Here is a 12,994-nt window from a genome sequence, read left to right as displayed (position 1 = left end):
ACCTTGCAAACAACAAGTTCGATGGTATTTGTAAATAGCATGGTGGAAGCTTCAAATCATTGCGCTCTCAAAGGAACACTGCCAACACCGTCAAAATTAAAGTTCTTTCATTCCTCTTATTTCCGTCGATGATAAATCCTTTTCTGACGTCATAGTCAGCGTTCGGCCAATCGTGGAAGGCCGACCACAGCGACGCTTTCGACCGCGCACGTCGCCAATAGGGAGTATTCAGTGGCGGCCATAGCTGTGTGCGCGAATGTTGAGCACGTGCTGACGGCGGGCTTCCCTAGTTCTTTTGCAACGTGCATTTCACAGCATCAAGGTGGCCGGTCTTATTCCTATTACTATGAGCCCGTCCTGAGCATGCGCTTTAAACATCGCCCTCAAATATGGCGTCCAGTGAATACCCCCTATACTCTGTTCATCCCTAAGCTCAGACTAGAAGCTCAGATTTCAGCGCGAGCTTTCTAACCTTGCTAACACAAGTATGAGCGCGCAGGCACGCGCAACCAAAGCCCCGTGGACGCAGCGAGCTCGCGCTGGAGGTGGAGTTTCTAGTCTCAGCTTAAGGGTGGCCGGAGTGTAGGGAGTATTCACTGGCGGCCATAGCTGTGTACGCGAATGCTGAGCGCGTGCTGATGGCGAGCTTCCACAGTTCTTTTGCAACGTGCGTTCCGCACCATTAAGATTGCCGATCTTAGCAGCCAATTAATGTGGGCTCTTTCTGAGCATGCGCTCTAAACAGCACCCACAAATATGGCATCCAGCGAATACTCCCTATAGAGCAGACCCGCTATGCACGCGCTCTTGTGAAATGAAAGCATCCCTTAACGCATAATGCATAGGCTTCACTCGAACTTGCGATAAAACCGCGTATGAAACATCTTTTTTTTTTTTTTTTTTTTTTTGTTCCTAGAAGAGAGTGGAATGTCGTGATGAAAGTGACCCTATTACCATCAAAAGCAGGTCTTCAATGCGAAGCTTGTCTAATAAAACAAATAAGAACTCCGGTTTGTTAGTTTCTTGAATATATTTGACTCTTTTCTCTCGTACATTATGGTAGCTAGTGTCACTCTCTGCCCGAGGTAGGCTACATACATAATACGACGAAGCTTGCAAGGCCGTGAGCAGATAAAATTATTCTTACCTTAGCTAACATTGCACTTCTCCAGAGTCTAGAGATCAATAGACTTCTCGTTTACGAAATTCCTTTCCACCAATTTTTATATAGAGTCGCAATGTCTTTGAAAAACCTAAAGATTACCTCACACGGTGAAGCAAACTGAAACGGAACAAAACGAAAGTCGTCCTCGGTCTCCAGGTTGCCCCGGGGGGACATCCATCGGGAAGTGGGCGGAAAGAAATATTTATACTTTGGGATAAAGTAAATTTCTTTCCGACTGTAACACCGCTAGCCCCCGAAACAATCCAGCCACGGGACGTTCTCAGGACGGATACCTCGGGCCCTCGAGTCGACAGTCTCATCCATCACCGGAGAAGATATCTTGTCGTTTATCCCGCGTTTATTTTTAAAGTAAATACAGATATCTGTCTATCTATATAAAAGCTGGCACTGGAATCCAGTACAGTAGGAATTCTATTCTGGTCCGCTGTGTAACACGGACAGTTATTGCCGGAATGTTCGACGGCACCGTCGTTTGTTACCACGGAAAGCCTGTGACAAGTTTGTCTGTCCGTCTTTTTGGAAATACCCGGAGCCGCCTAGCTCTTTCTTTCTTTTTTTTCTTTTTTTTTTTTAGTTTTAGCTGTGTTTAGGAGAGGAAGGGGTCTATACATTTTTTTCTGTTCCGAAATTGGGGCTTTCAAATTGTCTCGGAGTCATCTCGGGTTTCTCCACGGGTGTCTAAACGACTCTCTTCTTTTTTCTCTTTTCATATTCTTGCAAAATGCTGAACAAATTGAGTTTTTTCTTATATATATATATATATATATATATATATATATATATATATATATAATATATATCTTTTTATTTATTGAAACATGATCCGTGGCACATTGTTCGATGTGTCTGTCGCCTTAGGTTTCCGCGGTCCCAAAATCGGTCGGACATGTTTTTCCGAACTCTTCTTTTTTTCGTGAGCAGGGAGACCTGGGTGAGATAGAAATACCAACTCGACGTTGAAACGTATTTTCATCCGGGAAATTGAACGTAGCATCAACACAATCTCGCCACGTTCGCTTTTCTTTTTTTGACAATTCCCGCGTTTTATTTTAAGTTTGCGCGTTTTTTTATGTTTTTTTTATAGAAAGACAGGTACGCATTTCTTCCCTGCGAATGCTATTTTTTTTTGCCGAACAAATATCGACTTTTTAGCGATAATGGTATTTTCAGTCGTATTTCTATACATATCCACGGGTTGGCATTCGCGAGGTTCCATCGCGCAGTCTGGAAACTTCAGAGCCCGGCAACTTCTTCTTCTAAAAGCCCTCTTGTCAGTTGGCCAATCTTATTTTTATTACTGGGTCAGTGACAGCTTAATAAACGCAGAGGGTAGCGAGTCTCCTGCATCTGATTGCTGAGTTTTCGTATTGGCTACAAGAGCAAACACGAGCTATGTGCGTTTGCGTTAGTGTTGCGTGTTTCACACTTTACGTGCGCGAAACCCAAAACTGCGGTCTTGAATTGGCGCATTGAGACGACGCGCATGCACAGCATGGAGCACGCAAATCTAACGCAAACGCCCACCGCTCGCGTTTGATCCTATAGACCTTTTCAGCCTCCGTCGCATGGGCGCTGCCATCTTGGAATCACGTGACGCGGCCGCCATAAGGTGGCTTCGAATCGGCGCTCCTCTCCTCCCTCCGTGTCCTGGCGAAGTCGTTGTGTTCGTGTTATTCGTCGCTTTTCATCGCGATATTTTCCCTTGCTTTGCGAAGTGTCGTCTAATGCTTACCTTTGCTACCAAACTGGACGCCATCATTATGTGCACAACTTCTGCACTCGATTTAGTAACACGTTTTGACCATTCGCACCGTCGGCGTGCCGATTACGTGTGAGGGAAAGAATCAGCGTTAGATGACTCCAAGACACACGAGGGTTGAGACGCCAATTATTCTTGAGAGCGCAAATTCGCCTAAGTAATAGTGACTCAGTAAGAAGCGCAATGTATATTTATCATCACGCATTTATGATCATAAAGAGGGAGGCGAATCTAATCAATGCAGGGAGCAACTAAGTGATGTAAGTTGGGCGAGTTGGTATGATGACATGATGAACAGAACAGCGCACACAAAGACAGGGACAGAGATCAGGAACATGCAATTCCTGTTCGTGTGCTCCTTCTTAAAGGCACAACAATAATTGGACACTATCGAGACAAGACGACTCGCGAAATCTTGGAAGCACATGGCATCAATAGCCTGGGGGACTGCTGCGTCAGCCACCCATCAGTGACACTACTACAAACGGAAACCTTGTTTTTAGATCGGACTATGGGGCAAAGACATTGTAGTTAGATGGTGTTGTGTCGCGTGTGACAAGCACTGCGTGCCCTGCGTGTCTTTCAGAACGTTTTCTTCTTCTTCCTTTTGTGTTTAAATTCAGTTGCGAGTCAGCGCTTGTGTGTCCTGCATGTTCCTTTTCTCTGTCCCTGTCGTTGTGCGCGCTGTTCTGTTCATCAACTAAGTGTGTTTGTTGAAAGCATTCGTTCTCTGCCCTCATAACAAATCTAAATCAGTTGCTTTGGAATATAAAGGGGAATCGTTTTTGCGGTATAAACATTATCTTGCTCAGTTAATTTATGAATTAAAAAAAACTATACATTGGTGCTAGGTCCCATGTCTGGAGTAACTATTTTTTTTTTTTTTAAGATATCCAATTCAATTATGTTATGTACACACGAAAGGTTTGGCTCCCCGAGTGAAGAACGTGTCAAAGACAGCCTGTGAGTGCCTGACAAAACCGTCCGAGGCAGGCAGTATGTGACGCTGAAAATAAGCCGTCTGCATGGAAATCACGTGGAGCGAAATCTCGCGCTGCAGAACCCAGGGATCCTGCGTCCAATCCCCGCCCCTGCATGTTTCGATCTGGATGAGCATCGTACCGGCGTGCGGTCGTGTATCACTACTGCGCGGTGCGCGTTAAAGACCCCAGGTTAGCAGTCATACTGCACTGGCTAAATTGCTCATTTACAGCTGGGAGACTCGTCGCCTGTTGAGGCAGACCAAGCTCTAGGCTGTAAAAATTCACACAACCTAATTAATTATATTATTAACCAGGCTAATAATATATTTTCTTGCGGCGTTTTTTTCCTTCAAATTAATTGGAAGACGGACGTCAGACTTCACTTAATTGGTTTGTCCCTTATCTCACATTCTAAATCTCTACTTCAAAACAACAGTTATGAAGTAGAGATCCCACGCCTGTCGTCCACCGCCATCGCTTCGTCCGCTTCGTTAAGCCATCCATCCCGCGACTCCCACGATACTGTCGAGACGGGTTATAACGAAGTCGGTTATAACGAAATAGCGGATATAGCGAAGTGATTTCCGATTTCCGTTGACTTCACCGGTCTCGACAGTACGACGCCGTGTTTAGAATTAAGGTTGGTTCAGGCACTCGCGTGAGTCCGATCGAGTGCGATTGCAACGACTTGCGACGCTAATACTTTTACGGGTTGCTATGGCAACAGCTATGTCGGCTCCAACAAAACAGGGTAAAAACCGGTTTTGTTGGAGCCGATGCAGCTGTTGCCATAGCAACCCGTACGTCCTAAGCCTTCGCAGTCGCACTCGTCCGGACTCGACGCAAATGTGTGATTTGCCCTTTACGCAAAGAATACACACAGTGCATCCAATTGTCTAAAAAAAATTATTCAACGTATTAGCAAATTTTTAGAAGCCACAAAAAAAATGGGTATCATATTTGTTTCTATCTTTAATATTGAGTCTACATGTGCCTTCTATGCTCCACGACTTCGATTAAATTTGGCGGTTGTTTCTAACCCTTAAAGAACGGCGCGTGACCAAGAATAAGAAAGTGAGCGCGACTCGAACCGGCCCGTTCTCGATCGGCGGTTTCCGGGCGGAAAGAAAAGGAATTCATAGCCGCCAGTTGTGTTCTGGGTAGTTTGGCTCTCATATGTCGTGTACAAACAGAAACACGCCGAAAGCACTTGTAGGAATGAGGAAGAATTCATACACGCAGCGCATTCGTACAAGCGGCGCGCCACGTCTTCTTTTTGCACACGGCGCTCCAGGGGGGACATTCACGCACCCCCAGTGCGCAGACGCGGCGCCCCCGCCGACTTCCCGGCTTCCGTGAAGCAGATCTGCGTTGCTGCGCTTTTCTTTGCGTTTTATTTTGGAGGCGCGTCCGCTTTGAACTTGAGCGGAGAGTGCTTAATGACGTGTTTTTATGGCCACCTTTCGGGGACAACGCCGACGCCTTTTCGGCTAATGGGACATGTAAGGCTTTCGGCTTAAAAGCCTTGAGGAGCATGAATGACCCGTCACCGCCAGTGTCCCTTTAAGGTGTCTCCACTACAACTTTAACTTTTTGCTCGAATTCAAAGGCCTCTTCAGCTTCCCTTTAAGTTTGAACCCAGTCGAGACTGCGATCTGATAAAGCGAATCAAGCAAGGTGCATCGTCACGCCCTTCATCGCTCACTATCTCCGACAACCAATCACGCACACTGAATGCACCGCGAGCCTCCCCTTTTTTTAATTTTCTGGGCGTGACTGATTGAGCCAATGATGGCTAACGCACACAGAAAACGAGCGCCGTCGTGACACACTTTTGTCGTTCCTTGATAGTCTCCGCCTGATCCCAGCGTCGGTAACAGCCGGGCTTTTTGGTATCATCTGGAACTCCTGTCATCATAGCACCTGAAACAAAGCCGCTCTTGGTATCGTGATTTCGAACGTAACTGGTAGTGAGTTTCGAATAACTGGGCCTTTTATCCGGTCTCTGCCATGTAAGATGCTATGCGACAGCATTGGGACGCGTCCTTTGAAGCTCTTCGGACGTCTTCGGGCATCGAGCTCGGCGTTCTCGCTGCGTCTCATTGAAGCGGTGCCGTTTTCGCGCCAAGTCTTCCCAGAGTGAACCTATGTACACTTATACGTGAACGCGACTTTTCAGCTGCATTTATCTGGGGAATTAAGTTGGCGTATAACTCTACACAGAATTCCAGTTTTCTTTTTTTGCTAAGTTTGGAAAGAAATTAATTGCTGTTTTTTTGCAGATTTTGGCTATAGATCCGCGATGGACAAACGCTCACAATCTCAGAGTTTCGCGGGCCTTGAAATGCTATTGCGTTTAAAAGGGGCCTATCGCCTGACCACGACCCAATGAATTTCATACGCGAGATATATCTCAGTCGTGTCAGTGGGGCCAAACACACACCAATTCTTCAGAAATCAGTAATTTCGAGGGGAAACCATAACCTAGGTTTTGCTAAAATTGAGAAAACATTGGAAATAATAATGAGTATAAAAGACTTCGACAGACGGACTTTTATACATGAGGAAGTCTGCTTTCACCCGAAGGAGGGCGTTAAACTCCGCACAACCGACCAATTCTGTTACTTAAAAAAAAAAAAAAAAAAAAAGAATTAATAAAAACTACCCGCTCAGCTGTTATTTTCTATGTGCTTTTATTTCATCCGCGGATTGAGTGTAAAATAAAAATACGCGAATGGTGACGAGCTTCTGAAAGGATCTAAAGATTTAGAACTTCTGAAGAAACAGCACTGGGAAGTCGAAATACTGAAAGACATCCTTAAGTAGAGATACTTGCACGAACATTACAGGAGCAGTTCGGTTCCCAATGTTATCTGAAAGCATCTATGGAGCTGTTTCGGATCTTTGTACAGTCATAAAAATAGCATGGGTAGTAATTATAAAATAAAAGCAAAAATCAATTGCACTAAATAAGAAAGAAAATATAATTCTCACTACAACTGCTTTCGTTGATATAAAAATATTTTTGTCGATACTGAACACGCCTTTCTGGTAAGATTTTCTATAAAGCGGAATTTTGCGTCTTCAGAAGTGAAAGGACATTTGTGCCATTTTATTGGTTAATGTGACATTCCAAACAGCTACAAAACACATCGCTTTTACGACAGCACAAACATTTTAAGCTGTGTTGTATCGCTTAATGAAAGGCTGCTTTGACGTATAAGTGACGTCATGCCACTGAAGTTGCGTTGGCAATAGGAAGTAAAAATTGTCAACACATAGCAATATTAATTCAACATTGAGTCATGTCTCGTTCATATGAATAGGTCGTCATATAAACACCATTTTCAAGGACAAACTGAGAAAATGCATGCATTTTTGTCTCGTTATTATAGACAAATCACATTACGGAATTTTTTCTGGGAAAGCAGAAGTGTCCATTTTAACGAGACATCACTGCATCACAATTTAAAAATTGTCAGCGTATATCAATATTAATAGCCGCCTATTCTAAAATAAGTGTTTGAAATATTTTGTGTGAATGTTGAGGTTGAAATAACCACAATAACATGTTTATATTAAAAAAAAACAGTTTCTCAAAAGTTCTATGAGGCTGCCCTATTTTATCTCCATTCATACGAATATTTGAACGAAGCAGTCAGCAAACGCCTTGATTTAGGCTGCCGATATTAAGTAGAAACGACAGTATGCAAGCATGAACCTTTTTTTTTCTGGCATTGTACATAAACATGACATTTCCTTGATAGGATGAAGCGGCTACAAACAATATACCATGACGTCGAGTATCTTCTACGCTCGATAAAGTATTCACAACATAATATTATAAATAACCCTACATGGGGTTAACAATTTAAATTCTTCAAAAATAAGTTCAGAATTTCTCATCTTAAATTCTTGTTGGCTTTTGTGTTGTTACAAGACAGGTATTGCAACCAAGTATCTGACAAAAAACCAGTCACATATAATTGTTTAAAGAAATTAACTTGTTTGTCGCATTAATTGGCCAATTTGCTCGCATTCAATGCAATTTCAATTCATGTTTATTTTTAATTGAGATTGTGTCCAAGATGTTAAGCTAAATATTGATCCGTTTGCTCTAGGGCTTCACGGTGGCTGTACTGTACTGCTTTTTCAACGGGGAGGTACGTAAACTGCTCTTCTCTGCCATAGTTCAAATATAACATGTTATATAAACATAGAATCCAGCTATGTTTCCTTAGCGATGAAATTATCGAGAATATTTTATCAGTTACACGTTCAAGCGCGTACATCAACTAAGCGTCACAACGCTAATAGCTTAAAATCGAGCCCTCCAGTTTTGTTTTGAGTTACCAAAATTAGAATAAACTTAGTTGACTTCAGACATTATATTAAGCTTTCCGTAACCAAAAATTTGTGCAAAACCATCAGATCAAGTGGAGACCCGTACAAACAGCAGCGGCATTGCAAAATAACAAACTTACATTGAGGCGCTTAAGTTTTAACAACAAATGCAAGTATCAACTTTTTGGTCCAATGTTTACGTAATAGTTTATGTAGCGTCAAACCAACATTGTGACTGGTAACTGCAAGTTCATTGGCGCGTCTACAAATAAATTGGAAATATATATATATATATATATATATATATAAACCTACAGGGTGTTTGTACAATGTTGTTCTGACAGTAAACTATGGCAACAAAAAATTGTAAGGTTAATTATTCGTTATTAACAAAGAGTGAAGATAAGAATAGACCCTTCAGTTGGCTAGAAAATAATCATACAGTTGCTTTCTAGTAAATGTGCAGAAATAATGAGAAGTACAAGATTTTTCCGACAAAAGTTTGAACATATTCAAAAATCAAAAAATATTATTTTAAAAACTAAAATGCTAGTATATTTTTATGTTGTCTATAAGTGAAATTTGAGAGAACTTGCATGGTTTCACGACTTACAATTTTGTATAGCAGAATAATGTTTTTTTATTAAAATACACATGCCTATAATTTCTTGGAGTTATAACAGGAGCGCAGAAGTGTAAAAAAAACAAAAGAAATATTTAAATAGCCACCATTGCAAACACCACTGCGAAGACAGCACAACAAAAGCTGCATAAGTAAATAATGCACAAAGTAAAAAGAAAAACAATAGTGAGCAAAAAGTATATACAATTTGTTTATACTTTTCGCGCCGTATGTATGATGAATCAATTCCAGATCGCTTTTTAAAGCACAGGAAAACAGAGACATGCACTTGACAAGAAAGAATTGTAAAACTAAAGTGTCCGGAGACTTTGACGAGCGTGTTGGGACAGATGTAACAGTAAGAAAGCACAAAACAAACAGAGGGACAAAAACAGACATGTACAAGCTTTCATGCTTTTACATGTACATGTCTGTTTTTGTCCCTCTTGTACATGTCTGTTTTTGTCCCTCTGTTTGTTTTGTGCTTTCTTACTGTTACAAAGTGTCCGCCTTACCGGAAGTTGGGCCTTGTTGTTTCTACGCGTTATTTGTCTTTGCTCCTCGGCTAGGTGCGGTCTACGATCCGGCATCACCTGGAGCGTTGGAGAGCCTCGAGGGCGCTTCGAGCAGAGCGCCTGAGGACGGGACTCAGCTACAGGGTCGGCTGTCGCCAGGCCTCGCAGGAGAGGGTACGCCACTTGGGAGTACGCTATTTACTCCAGCAATAGACGCATTACTGATGAATAAGGCCCTTGTGTTTACTTCACCCTCTGGACACACGTACAGCCAATCATCACGTTCTGCATTAAAAAAAAAAATAGCGAGTAACAAAATAAAAAACAGAATTGCCGGTAAAAAAACAAACAAAAACGCGCTCTGCTTAGATAGCATTTTTGCGTGACAGCTTTATTTATGTTCATGAAATCGCTGGCATCTTTCTGTCGATCACGGCGATTGGCTATTCAGTTGCTCCATCGGAAAGCGACTTCGCAGGCTTTGTTAGTAAACAGTGAGTCAATTACTCGAGTCAATGCGGTAGCTACACTCACGGACCGCTCACGAAACGCAGGCCGTGATTCTTCACGCTTCCTGCATCGTGAAAAGTTCTTCGGCATTTTTATCGGCGAATGCCATAATCTCATCCTTCTCACGCCACTGACGAGCTTAGCGCCTTCACCTTAAAGGAGCTGTGCAACGATTTTAACGTTGAAAGAATTGGCATTTTCTGCTTTTGATATTGTTCACTGTGTCACAAATGGCAAAGAGCACGCCTCCTTTCATCGAAATGTTGCGATTCCGCCGCGTAATAGCGAGGCAAAACTTGGAATATTTCCCGACCTGCAGCCACGAGCGGCGGCCATGAGAAGCAAGCGGCGTGACGTCACTTGGGTAGTTGTAAAAAAGATAGCAAGTGGTGCGAATACCTGCTCGATAAAGGGTAACTTTTTTATAAATCTTGTCGTTCCATCATATATATAAATACGTCAAAACCCTGGTATCATCGACAAAACTTTTATTATACGGCGCCATCTATCCTAGTGGCGCCATCTATCCTAGGTCCACAAAACCGCGAACAGCCGCCAGAAGCTGGAGGGGGAGGGGGACAGCGCCGGACGGGCAAGGACGGGTGGTCACGGGGTCGCGAGCGGATGAGTTCTCGCTGCTCGCTGATGGCTCTAAAGAGAGAACTTTTCCGGAACTCCGCGCCTACTCAAGTGACGTCACTGTGCACGTGACCCGGAAGACGATGCACGAGTTGAGAGGTGGCAAAAACCTGGATCTTTTTCATTTTTTAAAATAAAAACTAGGGTATCCAGGCAAAATCTGTTATGTGTAGTTCACTGCAGAAGTGTCAGGCATCAACTTCCACAATTATTTAAGCAAAGCCCTGAAATTGTTGCACTGTTCCTTTAAGTCTATCGTGGGCCCTTCTGCACTTATTGGAAGCCCGTGACGAGACAGTGGCGCCGCGGTGTGACCCCCAGCATGCAAAATCATTTCGCATTCAACACGGACGGACTGGCAGAGACAACCTGCGTAGCAGAAAACCTTAGTTTTTAATTGATGTCAGTTTACATGAGCCCAGCGCGATACAAAACGTTCGGGGCCACGCTCGGCGTTAAGGTTTTATACAAAAGACCTGAAAAGTAAAATCACAGATCCCCCTATCCGACGGCGAAAGCCGCCGCGATCATCTCAATCCCACTATACGTCTACTCGATCCGCTAGCGAGCGAAGAGCAATTTTATAATAAGAAAGAGGAAAAGACTTCTCACGTAGATTTTTTTTCTTTCAGTTACCGGCATTGATGGATGTCGCCCCGAAGTGACTTATCGACCGTCCATCACACAAACGCTTCGTAGAGTCATATTTTAGTGCAGAGAAACTAAACTCATGGCGGTGTTCCGAGCAACATAAGCTGGAGCGGACAGCGCTAGACTATGCGGCCTAAGGTGCACGCTGTCACTGCTGGAGTTGTCAACCAGCTGCCAATACAGGGATTTTAGCTGCCAAGGCGTGCGGTGCGACCCCTATTAGCCATTCCAGCGACCTAGGGAGGTCGCCACTATCAGACACATATGGCGGTTTTAGACAGGTCATGCCGTGCCCTGTACCAGCTCAACGCACAACGCTCGGGTCTCAGCAGAAAGGCATTGAACACAAAATGGTTTGCGCCAATTTTTATTCGCTACGTTTCCAACCTGCATGCGGCGATGAGCTAGAGTAAACGAGCTTCCAAATTCTTGATCTTTTTCGGCGGAGCGACGCAAAGACTGCGGTTTTGATGAACGTTGATGAGCGCACCATGTCTGATTCACACGGTAGCGTAGGTTGCGGTCAGAGTGACCTGAGCAACGAGCTTATATGACGCGAACAACAGGGTCATCGGAGCAACTGTTTCATCGCGCCAACCACCGACAACATTTAATCAGGGAAGCCACAAGGGGTGAGCTGAAATCGGGAAAGAATTTGTTTCGTTTAGTTCAGTGTTTCCCCACAAGGTGTCGTCCCTTTTGCTGGAGTCGCGCATAAGTGTCTCACGCTCCCAATAAGACATAAAAAATCGACTGCGTTTATTTTTGCTGTTTACTTTCTAAAATTTAGCCAGCTCCAAGTTGAGCTATAAAAAAAATAGACTTAACACATTTTACAGCGGAGTTCTTCAGGGCTAGATTCCCCAGGATTGTGTCCGTTCTCAAATGACCTGATGCCACAGAACTCTGGACAGCTACCGCCGTCGCTCATAGATGTCGGCAACCTTTCGAGCCTTTCCACTCTGGCTTGCAGATTTGCGGCCGGCTATTACTTCATTCCCACCATAATACATATAGCTTCGCTGGTCTTGCTTCTTCACCAGAGGAAAAAGGCTGAAAGTTTTCTTTTTTTTTTGCGAAACAACGTTTGCGTGCCCAGGTTCAGCTATGTTAGTTTGTAATGCGAACTTTGCGAGGCGCGCCCAATGTGCTAGTCCTACCAACCGCACATTGTAGACGTCTGGCGCACTCGTACAACGCCCCGTTTCCCGCCTTCGCAGGTGGCGCAGCAGAACGAGACGACGCGCCTGTACAAGGGTCGCGCTCCCAGGGCCAGCTGCGCCAGCTTCGCCTCCACTACGTCCACGGTGGCTCCTCAGGGAAGCTTCCTGACCGCCGGACACCGCCTCGTCAACGGCGCCTACGGACCGGCCAAGGATGACGCAGTCTAAAGACCAGAAGAGACCGCCCTGGTGCTACGTTGTTAACCAGACGCGCCGATCCGACCCTCCAACGGATGAAGATCACCGCTAATACGAGACAGACCATCGATGGAATCATCGGATAGTTTTCGGAGTACCCTAAAGCTGAGCAGTAGCGTCCGCGGGCACTTTGACTAAATACTACGTTTCATTTTAAGTTCCACCGCAGCGGGTGTAAGGATCCGACGGAACCATTCAAGCAACGCCAAACGTGCCTCGCCACGGCTCTAGCTGTATTTGATGGTTGCTGACAGTTTTTTTCCCTATCCCATAAAGATTATCCCGGTGATAGTTACAACACTTTGAAAGGGAAGCCAATTGGCTTAGAAGGGCAAAGGGCGGAGTCGTACCTTTGGTTCTTAAT

At 44.2% G+C, this 12,994-nt stretch overlaps 1 protein-coding gene across 1 annotated transcript in view; it reads left to right on the top strand.

The window, feature by feature from the left end:
* The window catches only part of LOC8050659 (diuretic hormone receptor), a 71,143-nt gene extending 58,543 nt beyond the window's left edge, over positions 1-12,600 (top strand). The window contains exons 10-12 of the mRNA XM_042294347.1: positions 8,050-8,091; positions 9,464-9,583; positions 12,430-12,600. Of these exons, the coding sequence (XP_042150281.1) occupies positions 8,050-8,091; positions 9,464-9,583; positions 12,430-12,600 (333 nt within the window). The remainder of the gene's footprint in view (positions 1-8,049; positions 8,092-9,463; positions 9,584-12,429) is intronic.
* The last annotated feature ends 394 nt before the right edge of the window (positions 12,601-12,994 follow it).

The sequence above is a fragment of the Ixodes scapularis genome, unplaced genomic scaffold (assembly GCF_016920785.2).
Source record: "Ixodes scapularis isolate PalLabHiFi unplaced genomic scaffold, ASM1692078v2 PGA_scaffold5__190_contigs__length_132052651, whole genome shotgun sequence".
In the NCBI taxonomy this organism is placed as follows: domain Eukaryota; kingdom Metazoa; phylum Arthropoda; class Arachnida; order Ixodida; family Ixodidae; genus Ixodes; species Ixodes scapularis.
The sequence above is the reverse complement of the archived record's forward strand: the minus strand, read 5'-3'. Positions and strand labels throughout refer to the sequence as shown.